The 23,610-nt window shown below is 40.6% G+C and overlaps 1 protein-coding gene across 1 annotated transcript in view; it reads right to left on the minus strand.

Moving 5' to 3' along the window:
* The window catches only part of astn1 (astrotactin 1), a gene marked incomplete at its 5' end in the record, with an annotated part of 480,467 nt that overhangs the window by 351,121 nt on the left and 105,736 nt on the right, over nt 1-23,610 (minus strand). Inside the window, 3 exons of the mRNA XM_080034245.1 lie at nt 5,620-5,772; nt 10,962-11,104; nt 11,923-12,173. Coding sequence (XP_079890371.1) covers nt 5,620-5,772; nt 10,962-11,104; nt 11,923-12,173 — 547 coding nt within the window. The remainder of the gene's footprint in view (nt 1-5,619; nt 5,773-10,961; nt 11,105-11,922; nt 12,174-23,610) is intronic.

Raw genomic sequence — 23,610 nt, forward strand, 5'->3', positions numbered from 1 at the left:
AAGTAAATTATGGTCCGAGGTCCATCGGAAAATGTCCAAAATGACATTTTGAAAATGTCGCTGCCTTCTTTTTCTCTTGTTAATCATATTGGAGATAATGTCTAATGTAGATCCCCTACATCAGGGGTGGCCAACCAGTCAGAGACAAAGAGCCACATTTTTTACTGTGTTACTGCAAAGAGCCACATCGTACACACGGGTACACACAGTGGCGATTCCAGGAAATTTTGACTGGGGGTGGCCAAGGTGGGCCACAGAGCTAGAGTGGGGTGGCCATCGCACCCCTGAATGAATAGCATGTGATATGCTGTACAACCAATTCAAAGATAATTTATAATCCCAAATGCCCAAATCATGTTAGTATCCATTGTAATGTTTGTCAGAAAACTAAACCCCCGAAGATTTTTTTGTGTTTTTAACATGTAATCTAAGCATTCTGGTGCATTCTGGCGAAGATAATAAAGGAAAAAGTCAATATTTATTTCAGCTCAGATGAATGGTAAAATTAGCAAGACAACATAAGTTGCTAGCAGCCAGATGCCTAACAACTGCACAGAGGGACGGATGACCACTAGCTTTTGACCAAATATCTTGCTAAAAAAATAAACCTTTATTTATGAAAGTCTGCCCTTGCTAAGAACATGTTACACTCGCTAACTACAAACTTTAATTTTTGTATTCAGATTTCAAAAATCTGCTGGGACATGTGCCTATACACATGCATGGGTGGCACGCATGTCACAAGCACACTTATGCTGTTTTCAAGACCTTTGCTGACCAGAGACCAGTTCTAGTGGCCACAGTCCTACCATTAATTTAGTAGTTGAAAATTGCAAACTGATCTCATATCAGTGGATTGGAGTGTTTGTGTGATGAACTAGGCAACTACCTATCAAAAAAAGTTAAGAAAGAAAAAAAAATACATATCATCTCTGAACTAGGCTACATATCAAGAAAAAAAATGTAATTAAAAAAATAAAATTAAAATAAAAAATAACATTTGAACTGGGGGGGGGGGGCACTGGGGTGGCCAGTAAGATTTCAGGGGGGGGGGGGGGGGGGGGTTATTTTCGCGGGGAGCTTGCACATGCATGCACAAGCATTATTTATTAAAAAAAATAAAATAAAAAAAAAAACAGGGGGCCCCACACTAGGACTTGAAACGGGCCCCCAGATCGTTAAGGCCGCCCCTGTGATAATGACAGGACTGGACTCCTACAGTACTAAAGACGACAGGGCAGTCATTTTCAACATTGTGTGCACTGCCTCACACACAAACTCTCAGTTCAACCAAGTCCACAAACAAAAATATAACAATTTAAAATAGAGTTTTTCTCTTACTATGCATGTTGCTTTGTGGGACTTACTTTTAGCATGGAGAGAGCTGAAGTGGCGCCGAAGATTTGAAGCCTTGAAATGCGCAAATGACACCTGGCATATAAGGCAGAATGGCCTGCCATAACGTTCAACAAAAAATATGAACTCTCCCACTCTGTTTCGGAGCGAACTTGACACAAATAGTTTACTCACGGAAAACCTCCCTCCAAGCTGAGCGGGCAGTTTTATGTTGCGTCCGCACCAAACGTTTGCGAACGTTATGTTGCGTCCTCAATTAAACATTTGCGAACAGGCATACACATAGGGTGTTAATTAAATAAAAAATGAAACAACATGTAAAACGAACGTAAGAGCCGCGTGAAACGTTTGCGAACATGCACACACAAAAAAAAAGTATAAAAAAATAAATAAATAAAAAAAAATTATAATCACATAATTTGATATGAACTGAAGAGCCGCACGAAGCTGGGCAAAGAGCCGCATGCGGCTCGCGAGCCGCGGGTTGGCCACCCCTGCCCTACATTATCACAGCTTGGGCAGGCAGAGGTGAACATGAAGCAAGATGGGAGTTCAGGATGATGACAATGGTGAGTCAAAATTAATCATGCGAAAAAAAGTACTGTCAATGGGAATGTGGAAAGAAATATGGTTTGATTTGTGTTGGTGAGTTTTATAGGAGACCATCAAAAGCATAGAGATGGATGGGGTTAAGGTTTCACATTCGCACCACACAGTTACACAACAAAGGGATTATCCTACAAAGACGTTATCCACTCAGATTCTACTTCTGTACCGTGGCATTGTATTTTGAGTGTATAGTTGATAACTTTTGACTGATGATTTGAATATGTTTTTTAGAACCTTGGAACGTTTCAAAAAGGGCATTCATGATGCTGTCAATGATTAGATATGTGTGTTGTGGCATTCAGTGACTCACCTTGATTCCTTGCCTGCTATGTAGCTGTGTGAGATAAACATTTTTCCAGATAAAAGATGTGTGCAGGTGGGCATTGCTCATCACGCTGCTGAAAGTTTAACACCCAAAGCCTGCACTTCATGCCTCATTTTCATTCAAATAATTTAACACTGGCAACATTTCATTTTTTTTGTGTGCCTTTAAGTACATTTTCTAAGGGTAAGAGGCATGCGAGCAACTATGAATTAGAAGGGTATTCATCATCAGGCAGACACCTAGGCACTTTAAAGTCAAACTGGAATCCCAATCAGTATATACTGTATATCTTATTGTTTTGACTTGCAATATCATATTAGTGTGGATATGCACTAACAATTATGTGCTATAAAATTTCAGTTCGAACGGGCAGTTTGCAACAGACTACTATAATGTTTTGAACCAGTTTGTTGTCAATGTTACCTACTACTTAGTATGTATATTTATATAGGTTTGTGATCAAGCAACATATAAAGTCATGGAAGTCAGTCCTACACAAAACATGGTTTAATGGTATGAAAAAACTCCTCATCTTACTTGGGATCCTCCCCCTGCATACTCCAAAGGAGTCTATTGTGGAACATGAGTTGTTTTACACTTCCTGAGTGTTACATGGGTAAGAAACTGAGGGGGGTAAGATGATGTGCCTTTCAAGTAATGTGTATTTATGTTGATTCAGGATATTGAACTAGGAGTGTATATTGTTGTTTATTTAATTTAGGAAGAAATGAACTGGATAATTATTTAATGTACATAGTATATTGGCCAAATGCAGTTGTGTGTGTGTCTGTGTGTTAGTGACCTCCCCCCCACTTATGGTACAATCCACCTTAATTAGCTGGTGGGAGGGTATTTAAGGGAAGGTTGGGCTGGGAATTTTTTTTTTTTTTTTGCTGTTCGAGTCCCTGGCTGTGTTCGGACAGCCATACTAACGTCCTCCCTCCTACATACTCAACATCTATATATTACATACTGTCTACTTAAAGATTGATTGTGTATGCAAGGTGCGTTCAAACATTCAAACTGAAGTATACTCAAGCAATAAAGAATTTCTTCTTCTTCTTCTAATGTTCTGGCCGTTTAGACGCTGTTTAGCGTATTACCCATGGACCTATAAAGAAATGGACAGCGGACTGAAAACCGTTGGAAACGTGAAGCCATTCATTCCTATGAAAGCTGCTCATTGGCGCAGGGCGACCATTCAGGAAGTGACTTTGGTGCCTATGGGTGCCGACACACCCCTAAAGCATGACACGCAGTGACGTTACTCATTCTCCAGCAGTGTAACGTTATAATATGTCCGTGCATTAAGCTAAGCGGGACGAGCACAGTTGCATTGTTTATCGACCATGGAAATATAAGTTACTAATCCCCCATGATTCTCTATCTGTAATATTTAAATTACACCCCGTCGTCGTAAAGTAATATAGTGATAAACAAAGATTCCTCCCGCCATCGGAGGCCGGGCCGGCCGAAGCAACGGTTGTTTCACTACGACTCTATTCAGCTGCCCACGGCTCCTCCTCCCGCGAAAACAAACTGAAAGACGTTGAAAGCCGTTGAGCTAATAAAACGCTTGAGGTGGCGTTTTTAAATGAGAAAACTTCAGTTTTATTAGTACATGGTCTAAAGATAAGTATGAGCCTATGATTGATATCCAGAAAAAATTTGCGGAGACACAATCTTGTTCGCCGCTTGTATTGTGTGGACGGGGAAATCTGCCTCTGGGCTCCATGGAAAATAAGCTCCCATTCACAGCATGCAGTACCAATGGGTTGGCCACTAGTCCATGCTGGCTGCTCGGAGAAGGCAGCATCCTGGGGGCCTGGTATTACCGCCCTCCACAGGTCAGATATAGAACTAGATTTTTACATACAGTCATGTGTTGTGCAGGAAATGCAAAATTGTAAAAAAAAAAAAAAAAAAAAAAAAACTTCCTTGCCGTTTGAAAAGACGCAATGCATTGTGGGGCGGTGAGAAGGAAAAGTATCCAATCGATCCATACCCAAAATCTTACCGGAAGTTAGTACTCATCCGGGCAAAATGAGTATGAGAAGTACGTTAGTATGGCTTTCCGAACACAGCCCCTCTGTTGCACATGGTGCTCTAATAAATGACCACCCATAGATCTCTGCCTGAGCCTCCTCACTTATCCATGTTTAAAAGCCAAACTTCAAACCCATCTGCGATTTTAGCATTCCCATCGATATTTGTTTGTGGCATGCTTTGAATCACAGAGCAATATAACTGTGTACGGACCGCGAAGCCCACTGAGGCAAATGGCTATTGGTGAGATAGGACTATATAAATACAACTGATTTGGTTTGATTTAGTAGTAGTATTAAAAGGCAGTGCCATGGTTACAGGACTACCTAGTGTGAGATTTGGAACAAAGGATTTCAAAGCATTCAGACACTTCAAAACAGCTAATATGGACTGACAAAATACATTGTACTAATACTACCTGACACTGATCACTTAGCAGGTATTATATTATAACATGTACAAGAAAACAAAAAGTGGGAATCAGTGCAAAAGTTATAAAGCTAGCTTAATGGCTTCAACCTTCTGAGAAAACAGATATGCTTATATTTCAGTAAAATGCAGCCGTCTACACAGGCTGCGTCACAGCACTGTTTTCCACACTCCAGATGTCTGTTTTACATAATGTAACGACAGTATTGTTTGTTTGGCCCAGCGAGTCACCGAAAAGTGGGCAAACTACAATCAAACATGTGCCTTAACGCATCGTGTGTGTGAACACAGTGAGACACTGAAGCTGCTGCAGACGCTCAAGCTCGGTCCCCTGTTGGACAGTGCTATATTTATCGCTTTTAAAAAATTTCAAACCAGGCACAATAGCTGTACTACCACCAGTACTGATTATTGATAATCAGTACTGGTGGTAGGATATTTTTACTTAAACAAAATGTGAAAATAAATCAAATTTCAGTTTGACTTTAAGGACAGTAAGGTTTGTTGTCACTTACATTAAAAAATGCACTAATAAAGGTTGTTAAAGCTTAACCATTTTGATCTGTTTTGTTTGCTTTTGTTGAGATTTGAACGTCATTCATGAATGAAATGATTTTCAAAAGGGAACACCAAATCATTGCCATTTGGGTTAAACATTAAAATGATCCAAGATTTCAACCTTAGAGCCACCAGTGTTAAGATGTTAGAATAGAATAGAACAGCACAGCTACACAGTGTATTGCTTGTTGCTGCTGGTATTGTGTAGACTGGTGGAGTGGGTGGGTGGGGGAGGGGGGATCTATTTTTTCATCTCTTCTGTCAAAAGGGTGAATCTATGGGAGCGGGTGACTCACCACGAGTGTTGCTGGAGAGACGCTTGCGTTGGCTGGTGGAAGTGTTGTGCGGGAGCAGGGTGTTCTGCTGGAGGTGGTTGCTGTCGATGGGGCTCGTGGCGATAATGTTGTCCTTGTATTTGTTCATCAGGGCCAGCTTGGTGCTGTCACTCACTGCAGAAAAGTGGGATATAATTACAAATGTGAAAAAAATAAAAGCTAGAAGAGGCACAGATTGAAAGTTATCCTGCTATAATAAGTAAGGAGCCACACTAGGGGAGGGGGGGGGGGGAGACATGTTGTTCCGGGCTGGATGGAGGCGGCTCTCTAAATAAAAACACATCCAGCATGTCGGATGAGAAGTCAAACAGCCGATTATAGCGTGTGAAAAGCTGGCATGAAATTCTAAAAAATAAAACTCATTTAATGAATATACAGAAGGCGTTTCATTCTCAAAGGATGGAATTATCTATTTTGGTTAACATTAGAGAGATGTGGTTCCAGGGAAACAGTATACAAATTAAATATTACATAAAATGAACAGGAATAATTCAACTAGGAAAATATGATTATACAGTATGAAAATGACATACCCCACACACACACACTGTTTGCCATACTTGCACGGCTTCAGAGGTGGTAATATCAGTTTTTTTCATCTTTCCACCACTCTGGTCTAGACATGTGTCTCAGTCTGGTTGGGAGGATGGTTAGATGGATACCGAAAAAAAAAATCTAATGAATTGCAATATTTTAAGAAGGTTACAACTTCAGACTTCAAGTGTGGGTAACCCAGGTTTCCTGCCAATGGGAAGTGAGGGTATTGTCCCTAGACATGAGGTTCCATTTCTGCCACAACAGTATAAAATCCAATGATGACTACTTTGACGGTTGTTTTTAGTCCTCAGGGTGAAAGAAAAATCCAACTTTATTTCCAGTAGCATTGGCAATTTAACATGAGCATAATGACTTAAAGGTGCACTATGTAATTTCAGAGGAGGAGGATTTGTTTACATGTGCAGAGCCTGCAGTTAGTTAACAAAACATATTTCCTCAACATGTAGCTCATAGTATTGAATAGTTCTACCATCATCAATCAAAAAAAGTTTTTTGAGGCACCTGGAAACAATTATATGACTAGAATATGTATGTTAACTAAACTACGGGCCCTGCTGCTGTAAACAACAGCAGTGAAACAGTAACTTTACAGATAGCCTTTTAACTTCAAACGGTGATCCAGGGATCCAATTTTCCTGAGAGGACAGTTTGTTTATTCAGTTATGAGAAAATAACTAGGCACATATTAACTTCTCTGACACAACCAAAGTTACATAGTGCACCTTTAATGCAGATAGTACAGTATATCACCTCTGGGGACCATAAAGGAGGTGACGCATCTCATGTCTGGCGATCCAACCCTCTTCCCATTGGCTTGCAGTCCTGGGGTCCCTAGGGGATGAGATCCACAGTTGGACCCTCTTGAATGTTCCTGGTGCACCTTTGAATTTTTCTCTAGTGCCACCATGGGCTCCACATTGATTTTTAGACAACATTTGGATTGATTGAAAGGCATGTCTTTTTATTTAATGTGGCCATATGTTCCCAAATAGAGGTTTAAAAACATTCATAAATACATAATTTGCTCAAAGGAAAACTAACGTCACTGTAGAAATGATATGAATGAGCAATGCACATGTTCTGTATGTTTTGTATTTGAATAGATATAAGGTAAATCTATATATTGTAACATTTAGACAGGAGTTGTTATGTACCAAAGCAGCCATACTACCAAGTGTACTGAATAACTGTTACGATAGCTGGTGGGCAGGCAGGCAAGTAGGACCCAAATGCAGACAGTTAAAGTAAAGGATAATTTATTCTCCAAAAATGCAACAACTCAAAAAAGGCAAAAACACAGAAAACACTGTTAACACTGGTAACACAGGAAACATGGAGGACGGGACTCACAAACAACCACTATGCTAAGACAAGGAACAAAGAAACACAAGGGTTGCGTTCCGAATCGCATACTCTTTCTTTTTCTATTCTACATACTACATCCAACGATGAAAATAATCTAGTTAGGATGCAGTAGGCATACTATTGGGACATACTTTTACTCTCTTATTTCATCATAACATTGCGCCTTGATCTTGCCTCTTGCTTTTATATCCGTCGCATCCCTGTTTGTTTTCATATGGAGGCTTCGTCGATGTGACGTCACTTCACGTGCGCATTGGATTGTGGGTCAAAATCGCCCAAATAGGATGCAGTTTAACACTAACAATCTTGGCCGGATGAAGTAGAACATCCGGGTACTTCTAACCATCCTAAATCTGGCCACAAGAATCGGGATATCCTAAATCTTTTTTCTACATACTATATAGTAGAAAGTATGCGATTCGGAACGCAACCAAGGACTATATATATACACACACAAGACAGGGTAGGCAACGAGTAACAGGTGGAACACATAAGGGCGGGGCCAGTAATCACACAGGAGGGAAACTTGACAGGACATGGGGAGAAACAAGACAGACATACCAAAATAAAACAAGAAACACAGGGAAACCACCAAAACAAGACAAGACACAGACAGACCATGACAACAACTACACTATTCTAAAAGTTCTAAGATTTTCCATGGAAAACAGGCATGAATTAATAGATACATTATATATATTTTTTCACCTGTTTTTATTTGTTCATATTCCATTATGCTAAGGAAGAAAGGTTGGGGCAGTCAACAGGTATTAAGTGCAATCCTGATGATCGTGACTTGAAGTTTTAGTTTAAATGTTCGCTGCCATTTCCTGGGTGACCTCTCCGCTCATTCGTATTGTTCATTATTCCATGCATGGCCCGCTGCCTGCATTGTCTATTCCTCTGGTCTATCACACTAACCAAGCGAAATGCATAATTCACAGGAGTACGCCGCTTCCATCACCTCTGGTGGGGGGCTGTTTGGATTGTATAAGAACAACATGTGAGAATGCCCCCACCTTAACGGATCCCTCGATGAATCAATGGAGCTTCTGCTACTTGTAAATTCAGAGAGTATATCTGCATCAAAACTTCTCCACTTCAGAGTAATACTCATGGGAGTGGTGGTCAACTCCAACATCCACTGATTGTGAAAAAAAAGGTCCACTAAAGCAAATACTTGGCAGGCAGCTTTTTTTTGCTTATTTCAATAAAAGAGGAGTAAACACTTTGAAAGAATACCTGCAGTTTGATGTTTATATGAGGTAAACCTATGTGAATTTGTTCTTACACTGATGATGACAACTGCTGAACAAGTGTCTCATTATTATTATTTGCTGTCCCTTCTTTGTTCTACATCGGCAAAGCGCTTGTGGCTTTCGGGTTTTTGAAAGTCAATTCAGAGTCCTTTATAGTTCTGTTTATATTTGTTTGGATGATTACTTCCACCCTATGCGAGAAAAAGAACACACGTTGTGGTCAAGCCCCAACCTCAGCGATTTTTACCAGCATCCAATAAGGAAGTGACCTACAACTGTAGTAACCAGAGCAGTTTTTCTTTGACTCACTTGTTAGACTGGCCGTTTTCAAAGTCTTATTAAACCTATTTACAGCCTGGGCCACAAAACCATTTTAGTCTGTATGTTTAGGTCATATCTCCATGACAACACTGAGGGGGGTGAATTATTTTGGCCCACGATAGTTTTGATTCTTTTGGAGGTTAAAATGTATTGGCGCGATCTCTTGAGTGACAGCTCTCCGCCCGTTGTCCCTCACTTTGCCTCGGAGGTATACGTCAGCTATCTCCCTCCCTCCGACGTGACGTCGATTCCCCTTTTCGGCAAGAGGAGTGAGGCGGAGTAAAAATCTCACAAGATGGCGACGCGCACAAACCAGGATTATTGGATGCCGTGTGAATAACTGAGGTCAGCCCAGATGCTACATCCATATTATTTACTATCTATGGTTGTGGTACTCAATTCAAAATTCCAATTCGTCTTCTTTGGTTTCACACTGATTGTTTCAATTATTACGACGGTGTTAACGTCAATGTATCGTTCCCCGCTTAGAAAGCAATTTATCCTGTCCTTATAGTTTTCCCCCCTAAATGTGCCATTTTGGGTATACTCTCTTGTTGCTTTGTTTTTAATTGCAGAAATATATGGCTGGGGAGGAGGGGAAAAACAATAAGGGTTTTTAATGAGAAGTCAAAGCGACAGAATGTAGTTAGTGTGGAATTTAAAATAATTGGAAAAGTTTTATAGGCAGAAGAACAGAAGATGCACTTAACGCCCTTGATATCCATACCTCGTACACAACAAGCTGTATGATGATGATGCATTAATCAACAATATTTCTAAGTCAGCACATCTAAGATTTATAACTAAACGGTGGTTGAACTATGAAAGACCATGTAATATAATCCAAGCAGTATTTGTTTTTCCTACTTTCAAATACATGTGCTATTGTCTGTATAATCCATGAAAGGTAAAAGATGTGCCTATTGCTATGCCGGTCGGAAAATTTGGTGGCGCATTTGTTTGGCCCTGTGATGACCACAAGTCAAACGGACTTGTCTAACAGCATCTCATAGCCGGAAAAGTTCATGAAGGCTCACTGTCATGGCTTCCTAGAACACACTAAAGGTGGAGTCAGAGATTCTATAGAATGCTTTTTGTCAAAATTACTTTTGTCAAACTCAGTGAATATATCCTCACGATCCACTACCTACAGAGGTGTGCACACTGAAAAAAATCCAGTGTTAATACTACGGAATAGCTGATTCTACCTTTAATGGAACTGAGCCAATGTTAACTCAATTTAGTTTCACTTTTGCTTTTCCCTGCTGTATTTAAAAAAAATGTATCCTGTGTAAAAGGTCAATACTCCACTTGTTGTGGTCTACATCACCTTTTGGAGGAGCATATCTGGCTTTCTAGCTGCTATGCTAATATTCCACTTGTTGCTAACGTTGTCCACATGTGGTTTGGGCTGTGGTTTGGGGCATTAGCATTCATTTGGGGGTTTGGCCAGTTGACAGATGTAAGTCCAATATCCACTCTCCTTTTAGCTCTACTCATCTCTCCGCTAACTCCAAAGGGGGAAATGTCATGGAATCTGAAATATCTCCCGAGCTAGTTGCTAACTTTGTCTGCATTGACTTGCATTGGCTGTTTGATGTTTGTCAGGTAATGTGCTGTGTGTCTTTTCACAGAAACCAGCTCGCTTGCTGTTTCCCCTGAGAGTACCTGAATCATTGTTTACATACATAATAAGTGGATAAGATTAGTGGAGCTTTAAGATGCTTTTGCTACAGATGTGCAGCATCCACACTGTATTTTTTCCCGAGCTGGGCCATGTTTGTGCATCAGTCAACTTACCAGGTGTGAGGTCCATATTATTCTTGTCATTACATCCCTGGAGGGAGTCCAGGGTACGGGTGACTTGGCTGGCAAACTCCTCGCCGCCGTTCATACACTCGCGCTGCAGATGGTGACGCAGGTCTGTAATGTCGTACTCATACCTGGGGATGTAGGAAGAAATCAATTAGTGCTCCATTATCTTGACTCATCTAAATTAGAACAAATATCGCAAACGCGCTAATGTGCCTGGTGAAGCAGTCAATATTTCAGAGTATGACAGAATTTAATGATAAGGGGAGTAGGTTTATCTTAAGGCGGGTCACAGCAGGCAAAAACAGTGTTTATCTAAAGCACGTGTCAGTTTTGCTTTCATGACATGTATTCTATCATACTAGAAATAGTCTCTATATTTTGTATTATTTTATATTATACAACCATCTTTAACAGCCATTAGCTCAACATTAGTTATTGTTTAATACTCTGAACTATAAATGTCAACCTTTAAAGCACTGACATCAGCTAAACTTTCCACTATCATTCTTAGCAGTATTCATTATAACAGAACATTTTGGACTCTAATATATTGTAAAAATTAAATAACACTTGATTTTAGGTTTTTAAAGAGATGCACATTCATGATGTATTAGTTATATATAAGCCACATGTGCATATCTAATCAAACATTTCTATTGTTTTAATGTAACTTATCAGGTGGGAAAGTTTCATGATATCTATCTGTTTAGACTTTTACCCTATTCACCTACAGTTTCTCTCCTTAAGCCTCAAAACTCATATCACAATTATGAATACGTGTGCTGCTTTGCCGGTCGCATTATATCACCTGCTTACTAGTTAGTTAGTGGATTCCAAACACAATCCGTCTACTTCCTACTGCTGCATGTGCCTATTTTCAACAATCTCAGATGACGTTCATGCCCCATCCACCCCCATCCAGCACCCATCCAAACCCTGCTCGTACCCGTCCAGAATGGGTGTCTCGCGGATGCTGAGGGTACCGCTGGAGTTGGGCCCCTGACCCCGGGAGTTCCTGAGGCTCTCGCGGGCCTGGCCTCCCATCAGCACCGAGGGGATGTAGTGAATCTCGTTAGCCGCCTCGGCACTGGCGCTCTTCTGTGGCTGGGGGATGCGACGGCGTTTGCACCAGCGCCGCCGGGTGTAGAGGATCAGGACCAGGCACAGGATGGACAGCAGAAGGGCGATCATCCCACCCTGAAGGGATGGGTGGAATTTGGAAGGAGAGAGAGAGAGATAGGGAGAAAGAGTCAAAGGGGAGAAGACCATCAGACAATCTTGCCAAGTGGAATACAGATCAATGGCAAAGCTGCCATGCCAACGGCACAATAAAAACAAAAAGGGGTCGCAAATTCAATTTAGGGCATAACATTTGTAACCATTATACAATGTTCAGGTAAAGTCAGCCATTTTGGAGAACGCTTGTTGTCAAAATCACTTTTTGTCCAAATAAGTGTATATCTCATCACAATATGCTACCTGTCTGTACTGGGTGTGCCTGGACGAAAATTATGGTGTCAATACACAGCCTAAGCTCTGTAAAACTGGTATGTAGACAAAGCAACATGCCCCATTTAAAGAGCCTAGGCTGTGTATTAACACCAGATTTTTTGTGAGGAGATATTCACTGATTTTGACAAAATGTGATTTTGTCAACAAGTGTTCTCCAGAGTTGCCAACTCCCCCTTGAAATGGCAGTAAGCTACTGTGCGTTCATTTCACCTTGAGACAAAGTCCAGGAAAGTTCAGAACATGGCTCTTGGCTGGCAATTTAAGGCTGTGTGGAATGTGAGCGTAAGGGTCAGCAGCAATAAACCATATCCCCAATGAATGTGCTGAGGTCAGTGCCCAGACTGTGTGCCGGAAAGCGTGTCGCATTGCTTTGACAAGCATGACCTGTCATGCCACCGATCTCAGCTGCAGCACGGCTGCATATTTAATGCGGTATATTATGTTGTTTGTTGCTTCTTCCCTTTTGCAGAGTTTGAAAATAACTGCAGTTGGTGGAACACACCTTGGTGTGCTCCTCAATGTGCTGTGGTACCCACTTGGGAACTACTGCATTTAAGGATAGTTGTAGTTGAATACAGTGTAGGTCATATTTTGATTGTACTAAAGTTACTCAAGATATATTTGACAGATCAACACAAGAGGTCAAATAATCAAAGGCTGTGGACAAGCGGTTAACAGTTTAGTCAGAAACTAATACTGAATTATATCAAGATAAAACTGACACATACCCAAAATGTATTTAAGTAATAATCCCCAATGTTAAGGATGAACTGAACCACAATATGTTCAGAAGGTCTACAACAATTGCTCTGAGAACTCGTATTGATGTTTACAATGGACAGTTTGAGTGGCAATTTAAGAGTTTGGCTTTGTTTTCCCTTCCAAACAAGTTTGGCAACGTTAACCTGTGTCTTACAGTCTGACCGCTAGTATATCTGACTTTGGCATTAAGCGAATAGCTCTGTTGACAGCCCGTGTGAACTATGGGAGATAGAAGTCGATGGTGACTTTGGATATCAGCTCAAGCACTGATACCAGAAGACTGGGTCAGGTCACATGACCATTTCGATTTGACTCCTTTTCCTATATGATTTTAATGACTAGTGATCCGGGCTTTGTGGGGTTCAGGGACGTGGCGGCCTTCCCCACCAGGACTTGTGGGAGAAGAGGACTGGGCGCACGCACAGGATGGGCGGATGAAGGGCACTGAACCTGCCCTTAGGACAGGCTGGCTGGCTGGCTGCGTTCCAAAATCACATACTTTTTTATTTTTACTCTACTACATACTAAAGCATGCTGGTTTGCAAATTTCAAAATGCAATTGGATGTATTAGGGCATCTGGGTATTTTCTAGAATATTGCATTTGAAATGCATGTATTGGGACATCCTAAAGCTTTTTCTGGTATACTTAATAGTATGGAAGTAAGTGTATTGAAACACATGAAATAATCAGAGGATAAGCAGAGAGAGGGAGGGAGAGAGTGTGAGAGAGAGATGGAGAGAGAGAGAATCAAACAAAGAGCTAAAAAAGCAAGAACAGAGTCAGAGAATCGTGCCAAGAAAGGGGATACAGATCAAAGTCAAGGCAAGTCAAAAGCACACAGCCCCGTGGAAACACAGGGAAGAGCCAGCCATTGTCAGTTTGAATATCACAACATATCTATTCCATGAATAAAATGTGTTTTTTTTATTTTCGAACTTATTTCTTTTATCTTATTCCATAATTCGCTTTTTAGGGTTAGTGAAAGGGACAATTTATAGAAAGTGGCAAGAAAGATGAGATAACATGCAGCCGCAGTTGTAAGTTAGATCCCATACTGTTAGGGGAGGACGGGGGAATGTGAGTCATAATGTGAGACACCCCCTGTATCTAGGACACGGAACACATTTTTGGTCATGTGAGATAAATGTTTTCAAGCCCCTCTCATTTCCCCTTGGCCATGAAAGAGAGGACCTCATGGTGATATTGTATGCATGTTTTTTCACAAAAATTTATTTTTTGCATGTAAAAGTAAATATTCTTGCTGTCTACGTAATCGATTGGTGTGTGCCTAATCAAATTGATTCAGGTAGAAAAACCTATATCACACATGTTGATGAACTAACAACATATGAAACCATGTGATGATGATAACTGGAGATTAGCCTGAATTGCTGAGAGAGGTATTTTTTCTCAAATTGTGGCAGTGGGGTAAAGTGAGACAAATGCTGTGGGGTAAAGTGAGACAGTGTCTGTGGTAGCAAGGAGGCTAGTTTGAATAGGACAAAAGACAATGTGGGCTGGAGGTGGGGGTAGTTGGGTGAAGGGGTGTCAGCAAGGGCATGGTTTGGCATATATGTATGTGGGGGACAGGAGAGTGACCTTTAACATCAATAGACTCTAAGAAATATGTCTTTATTTAATGAATGATCCCAATAAAACAAATGCAGAAAAAAAGACTCAAAAGAAGGAAAATGACAGCTGGGTCTAGTCCTGTTCTGAGTCCCAGACTTTTCTGGTTCTGATTGTCCTTTGCTCTGACCCCCAGACACTAGCTGGCTCTAAGGGTCCTGTGTTCTGACCCCCAGCCTGTGTTTTAATCTAACTGATTATATCTGTCATTTGAATGTTAATTATTGAATATGAATTATATGTTGTATTTGATCAGAGTTACTTTCAAGTGTTTAGAAAAATGTTTTGCTTAATTGTCCAAACCCCATGATTCTGTTACTTGTCCGACATTAGTTTTGTAATATTTGGTTTTCAAGCTAGCTGTCAGGATTCTAACTGTTACAATTTGTGTTGTTATGGTAGTTTAGAGTGTAAAAAGTAAGTGGTTCAGTTTACCCCCTTGATTTTTCTGGTCTGTCTCAGTTTACCCCACAGCTGGGGTAAAGTGAGACACATGACAACTTTTTTTAAAACAATCATATTTTCACTACACTTTGTCTTGAATAAATTCTGCTAATGCCCATTTCTAGGAAACATCCTGAATTAATGGGAAATGTGTACATTTGAGTGATAAATCATTTTAGCTCGCTTAGAGGGGAGCAAATGTAAATAGGGTCTCAGATTACCCCGTTCTCCCCTACATGTTTTAATTTGAATAATGTACCACCTTCCCTATGCATATTCTGATGCTAACCAGATGAGAACTGAAATCAAATCTGATAGATTGCGCAAGAGAGAAAATGTCAAAAAAAACTGTTACTTAAAGCTAGGGTGATTGGTCAAAGTTAACATTAGCTGACACTTTGACCAATTAGAGTGAGGCTCCGATTCTCTGTTCTTATTGGCTGTTGGGACTGTCCATTCACTGTGGCACAACTTTGTTGGTAGAGCATGTCAGGGAGGGACCATAGGGGAGGGACCAAAGAGTGGAGCGGTTGAGGTATATGAGCTATGTCCCATTACAGAGACCACGCACTTGGTAGGACGCAGTCTCGCGGTCTATGAAGGCTATAGCCTATGAAGGCCGATTTTAAGGCCGATTCCAAGGCCAACGAGCCTTGTTAAATGAGACGGTCTCCGCAGGTCTCCGTTTACGAGCATTTCCGGTTTGCGTAACAAGCCGTTACCTTGCGTGACGACTCGCCGCTCCTGTGCTGCCTAGCAACCCTGATTGCTGCCAACGGAGACAGCCCTGTCAATGGAGGAAAAAAGAAAAAGAAGTTGCCTACCAGACGAAAAGAAAAAAAAGTACAAGAAAAAAAGAAAGGAAGATAAAAGTTACGAAGATGGAGCAACACGTTGCTGTTTTGTTATTTTTTATTTTATTTTATGCAATCTCTGAAAAAAACGCAATGAATCTTGGGATATGTTGGGCCACAAAGGATACATCTGATGCAGCCTTCAAAACCGTGAAACGAAGGCTGCATTTCTCGGCCGCATATGAGGAGCCTTGCAAGGAGCCTTGCAAATGGGACAGCCTTTGCGCGCCGCTATGACGCAATCGGTCTTCAAATGCAGCCTACGTAGGCTGCAACCCCTGAATCAAGACACAGCCTTGGATTCGAATCTCAATCCCAACTGCCATTTTCTCCCCAAATCCTCCACCCCAGCTTTTAATGTCAAGGTGACTTCACAAAGACACGAAGACATCAGTGATTTGCCACTAGAGACGCATGTAAAAAAGTAAAAAGTGAATACCATTCATTCAGAAAATGCCCATGTAAAAAATTTAATTTCCCCCTATTTTCCTTTGTTATTGCAATTTCAGAAATAGAAGGCAAGTGTAAAATATTATGAAAGTAATCAATTGATGCTTTGGAACAGCAAAAACAACTGTAGCAAAACAAAACAAGGTTTATTCGAAAATCCATTTAAAGATAATGACAGAGAGAAAAAAAAACTATTACATTTAAACTGTCACTTCAGTTAAACAAGCACAGCAACGGAAAGATAAGCAGAAATGGTAAAATGAAAAATAGATTTAATCAGTCGTTTACATAAAGAGAATCCATTTTCAAACATATGAGGATTTTTTCGGAGGCGGAAAAGAAATGAGGGTTTCAGTTGCTCATATTAATTTAAATTGGCAAAAGTAGAGGCCTATTTGCATAAAGTTCTTGCTTAATCTGCATAGTCAAGGACATTAACAAATGACACCATGATCTGGGCCACTTATGCAGTAAATCTGCATGCACAGTGGTCAAAAAGGGGACCTGAGTAATTTGGTTTGCGATGATTAAATTTCAGCACTTTGAAAGTCACTGATGAAGTCCCCTGTTCAAACTCAAATACAAACAGTGACTGTACACTAGATAAAGTAGAATGTTACCAAATATGGTTGCGATTGGTTGGCTAATCCAGAGTGGCCCTGAGCAGATCCAATAGTTTTAAACTTCAACAGACACCCGCCTCCAAGTGAGTGAACGTTTGCCAATTACAGCAGTTCCAGACCTTCTGTACAAATTAAATGAAGTACGATGGTCTGGTAGCACCAGGCTAGGGGAGCACTGCCGACTCTTGTATCAGTGTTTCTGGAAAAAAAAACTGGTGAGAACCCAGTCAAGCCAGCTTGACTTTGGTGCACGTATATTTGTGCTGGTATGGTACCAGTGCTTGGAGTGACCAAAGAGCACATCCTTCAGGGGGCACTGAACTAGTGCTAAAATACAGAGTGGCCATAAGGAATTTTTTCAGATTTGATACCATTGCATACAATTATCTTACCACAAAAGCTCATCTTTAATGTCAAGTACCGCCATTGCTTCATTCATCCCCAAGTTAACTAGAATAAGATGTCAAATGTCAAGCACTTGAAATGGACCTCAATCAAATCTGCCTCAGTGACAAATGTAATTCAAAGCCATCAACCTGCATTAGCGCCCATGCGTAGAGGGGGGGCTAACATAGACTATATGGGACAAAACTGTTTAATGTCAGGCATTACATGGAATCAAAGTGAGGACTAAGTGGACTGTGTCCTCTTATAGCCAATAAAACCAAACCAAAACATCAGAGCATGCCAGCGCTCCAGCCCCATAATCCACTTACTAACGGATGAGGATGATGCTATAATGGCACCAGTGCTCCTCATGACTTACACTCCTGTCATGTAAGTCGTGAATGGGAGAGAGAGAGAGAGAGAGAGAGAGAGAGAAAGAGAGAAAAAGAGCGAGAGAGAGAGAGAGAGAGAGAGAGAGAGAGAGAGAGAGAGAGAAGACATGGCCTTTCTCAGTCTGACAGAGCAGGCATGGTATTAGAGTTGAGCTATCAATCTGTCACTTTGTATCAGGATGTGAGGCATTAAGACACAGGAAGCCTGAAAGATCTAGACCATCTAACAGCTGCAAGATAGCAAACGGAAGTGTACTGCTTTGAATATAATAACCTTTATCATAGCCTTCCACTGATTGGATTTGATATCAAGTAACAATATTACTGATGGATATCGAACAATGGTCATACACTATATCCTCTTATATGTTTTCATTAGGCCCCCTTGAGGAAGTCCTGAAGCAAGGGTTAATTATTCGAAAGTATAATATTTTATAACTACAATTAAATGAAATTGAATGAAACCTGAGTTGTGGGGATTATTAGCAATACAGCAGGCTTTACGATCCAGTGCTGATTTTGACATTGAACAAAAATGTTAAAGTCGCAACCCCATTTCATACATGTCACACGAGGGTTCCTCCACTGGAAATGAGAATTAATGACGGAGAAGGTTTGAATCATTTCATCCAATTTGGTGTATTATAGGGAGCACTGCATTGTTACAGCCTCACTATAGCATTGCTGCAGACTCTTGGCCTTGTTCCTACTTGTTCTTCATTTTGAGTTTGACATCGAACCAGCGTTGTATACTTGAGGTGCCCAACCTGGCCTGAATAATAATCTTCTTTATTTTTCAAGTACATACTACACGAAGTACAAACATGTTAGATTTAAGGAAACACCCACACAGACATACCACATATTGTTAGTCCTTGGTTATGGTCATCTAGTAATGACATTGATAACGAGAGGGCATGTATTAGGATCTGCGTGATTCAGCTCAGCAGGGGATTGATTGATACATTTGCAGCAATTAAAAAGATGGGTTGCTGTGTAATTGTGTCTGCAACCAAGTCCTTGTTAGTACTCACTGCCTTAGTAGTCAAAATAAAATGTTAAATTGTAACAGTGGCAACATTTGACATACAGCTATTGGCCCCGGCTATTGGCCATAGTGCCATTAGGGTCTTGAAAGTCTCTGATGAACTGGGTTGTGCCCCACTGACAGAATGAGATCGGGTATCCCAGTTGTGATGAACAAACCGTTCGAGTAAATATTCTTGTTAGCCTGAGAAACTGTGTACGGGGATAAAACGGCTTGGCAGCAGAATTGCCTGAAAAGGTTGGTCCCTAAGCTGCTCTCCTCATCCTTACACTAACCGGGAGAAGGTTACTTCTACGGGGGAATGAAATAATCCCAGTGGTAAATGGTGGGACTTGTACTTGCTGCTGTACATGTTTTTGAATCCAAATGTACACAGCACACTGCAAGTTGGACCGATCCAGACATCCAACCCTGGAAGATTTCTACCTAATGCATAAACGTTTTTAATATTTCAGCAAGCCAGGCACCTGAGCCAGGTTATCAATACTGAGTATGATAATTATAGCAATAACCACAACAACAACAATTAGATTGTTAAAGACAAAGAAAACTGGCAATTAGATGCCTATTGGGCCGAACGACAGAAATCGAATCTGTAAAACAATTTCACAGGAAAACAATTTGTACAATATTGAATACTAACAGCAATAGCATAGCATCTAACAGAGGTTTATTCCACATTCCAAATGAGCACTGAGGTACAGAAGGCCTCCGAAGTGCAGGGCACTAAAACAAGAGGTCCAAAACACAGATGATGATTAAACAAACAAATGTATGACTTTATATTACCCTAGAAATGCACGGGTGGATTTGACGCGTGGCGATTATAGATATAAAGAGAACGCTGGCGGTTCTAGTGTTAATGCAGACGTTGAAACTCTTAAATGCTTTGCATTGTGCTTGTAATATCGCTATTCTACCACTAGATTATGTTCGTAAGCATGGTCAGAGTTGTGCTTACATTTACACACATTCATAAGTCTAAGTACATTTTGGTAAATTCCATACTTTGCGTGGCAATGTTCTTACGCCCTACTTACGCACAGATTTGTGCGTAAGTACGGTTGATAAATGAGGCCCCTGGAACGTAGTAGTATATGTCCTCTTCAAGAAAGTTCATTGTGATTGAAGATTTTTACATATGTAAGGAACATGTGTATTAGGAACTGAATTCGCTGTTTGTCTCACTGTAGGGAGTCAACACCCCCTGGAGGGAGACACAATTGCTCTGGTCACACGGTAGAAACTTTGGATTAATGTGACCACCAGATACATGTTTATGTTAGTTATAATGGTAAATCAATTGCATGTATTTTATATTTAGAGGGATTTATTTAGAGGGATTTCCAAAACTGTGTTAACAGTGTCGCTTTTAAAATTATTTATGTACCTTTTTCCAACAAATCAACAATGTTTTAATTCCTTCATATAAATGAGGGGTAAAAAAAACATTATGGAGCTTTTTGGGGCAGGTGGGAACCCCTCACTGCTGGATACTGCTTCATGATGTAGACATGAAATAGAAGACACGCATTTCACCAACCTTATATGAGTCGGTCCAGTTGCGCATGCACAGACTTTTAATGGTCCCGTGAACGCAACTGAAGGGCCGTGTGACATTTCAGAGTGATAGGTCAAGCCATTGAGGAGAAAAAATAGGTATGACACATAGGTATGACACACAGACTGATAGCCAGACACACAGACAGATATTCCTTGGTTTATATAGTTAGATGGATTAGTGTAAGGGATTTGTGCTGATAATTGAGATTTTGGGTTCATATTTAAGAGAGAACGTCTTGTCCTGAGGAACAGAATGTCATCAAAATGCAGGACATTATCACATTGTCATTAAGTCTGGACTGTAAGGATTGAAAGTAACCTTTGTTATGCACGTCTGGACTACAGGCTCTTCCTTTGAATATTGTTGAGATAGGCAAGAATATTGCAACTTTTCATTGTACATATCTTGTTCTTAGGAGAATGTGAAATGTATATTTCTTGTTTTCGTAGGGAAAAGTATGATATTTTTAATAAGACAGGCAAGGTAACAAGTGACCTTTAATATTAAGGTAGAATCACTAAACGTGTTGTATTCAAGTTTTTATCCTGAAATATATACATAATTGTGAATTCCTAAGGCCTCTCTGAAAAGGCATGCCTGGGCTTGTCCTGGGACAGGTCAGGGGTGAGAGAGACAAGGGGGGCAGTGGGTCCTTGAGCTGGACACACACACACCCTCATCTTCCCCCCTCCCTCTCCCCTCCTAATACACACACCCACTCTCTCTGTCTTCAGACTATATAAAGCCAGGGTTTTGAGCAAGAAGGTCTGTTGGTTTTTTTGGGGAAGTTTTGACTGTTCCACTTTTTTGTTCTTTTAGCAGGGACGAAAGACTTAGAAGAAAAACTCGAAAGAAACACTCTGAATCTTTTTGAGTGCAAAATACTTAGAAAAATTGAGGGCTGTTAATTTTTTGTTCTTGAAAAGAGGGTGAAGCTCTGAACCAATTCTTCTTTTTTCTGAGAGGTTTGGTAAGGGAAAATTTGGGTTACTAATAGGAATTAATTGATGAACCAGGTTTGTGGAATGGCAACAAGCGTCACGGTTTTAGACTGTTGGACCAACTTAACTTGACTATTTGTGTTGCAAAATCACCATTGTTATAAAAATTTGAAGGAATTCAAGTTCCTAATTCAAGGACCTAATTAGGGTTTTTCTTTAAAGAGATCGCGGCGCCTCTGAGGTAAGCAATTCAAACCTACACTACGGCAACACCACTGATAATTAAGAATACACATCCCATAAACACACTCCTTGAATTAGGAGGGAATTGCATTTATCTATTGGCCTAGCTCATCCAGGTGTATGAACTTAGTGAGGACTTAACGGTAGTCTTTTGAAGCCAGGGGTAAATGTGAGGTATTCATCCACCAGAATAATTAAAAACCTATTATCTAATCTCCTCCTTTCTAAAAACTTATCTAGGATAAAGGTCTGAAATCTGGACTTAACCTAGGATAAAATTAGAAGAGACATTGTATGTGGCATTAGGGGACAAAACAGGGGGAGATCTGGAGATAGGCAGGAGTCAAAGGGTCACATGCTTTAAACCAGAGCCTTTAAGTTATAAAAAGGTGTGAAGGTTTCTTGGTGAAAAGTAAAACCTTTTGGGAACTGTGTGAATCGGCTTAGGTCCTTCTTTCCACGTTGAAGGGTGATGGTCAATGAACACATAAACTTTATAGTGGAACAGGTTGATTCAAGGAACAAATAGACTTGGCGGGCTATATATACACGAAAACATCCTGATATTAATTTAGGGGTGTTTAATCTGGTGAAGGGAATACCGGCATATTCATTAATATATTTCATCCTTTACCTTCTCATTCATTACTCAAATCTCCATTCTGAAAAATATGTTGCTTGTATCTTCTTTTATGGGACCACTCTTCACAACCGGGGACTGCTAATTATGCTATCCAAAATGTTAGTATAATATTAAAAGTTGCACAAAGGCAGGGCCTTCAATTCCTGAATTTAGTTAGCATGCTATTTACAATCACAACGTTTTGTCTGATGCACCATTGATATGTTGTGTATGAAGGCCAGGTGAGTGTGAATTGTTGAAATGGTTTCACTGTTTTCAACTTGGTGACATTTGTGGAATAACTAAGGTTTGCATGTAGAGAGATGTTTCTGTGGTGTGAGTGGCCATGAGGCAAAATATTAGAGGTACATGGCAGCAGCTTGAAAATAGTGCCTCTACATTCTGTGTTTTTCACTGTCATTTCATTCTGTCAGGGTTGTCTGTATAGGAAATTAAATTGAGACTAAAAGCCAGTGTGGTGTCCACTACATTTGCAAGGGAACAATAAAACCAGCCGAGCAGCATGTAACATTTCAGCTCCTGTGCAAGTCAGATTTATTAAAGGATGCTGCTGCTTTATCATAAGCTTGCCTTAGCCAAAATGAGAGGAAATTATTTGATGCCCCAGCATGTCCGCCTGACTTTTCCTTTATGCTCAGAGAGAAATGACAGACTCAAGAGTGGAAAAGAAGCACAATGAGAGAAAAATGTCATGGCTTGGTTTACCACACTGCACTAAAGGTTTAGAACAACCTAGGTTATTTTTTTCAGCAGACTGTAGGCTGTACACGTGAAGAGAAAAATAAAAGATGGGAATGCTTGGAGAACAGTTGTGTACTTCAGTTAAACCATGGTGCTCTGTTGACTACATCAGAGCTTCAGCAGCACTACAAACGGTCTACACACACATTAGGGCTTTGTGCCTTCCTCACAGCCCATAGGGAAGCTATGGATTTGGATTGGATTGTATCACTCGGCAGGCTTTTCAAAGACATGCCGATCTGCTCAGAGAGCAGCTCCGGGGGCTGGGATTCAGCCCAGGCTACTGCTTTACAAGTGGTCAGGGCCGCATCGATTTAAGGTTTAAACGATCAATGTTATCAACATGGGTTTCATGGAGAGGGCTGGGGGGGTCAACCCCATGAATGTCAATATCACACA

This window comes from Ammodytes marinus (genome assembly GCF_949987685.1).
Source record: "Ammodytes marinus genome assembly, chromosome: 9".
NCBI lineage: Eukaryota > Metazoa > Chordata > Actinopteri > Uranoscopiformes > Ammodytidae > Ammodytes > Ammodytes marinus.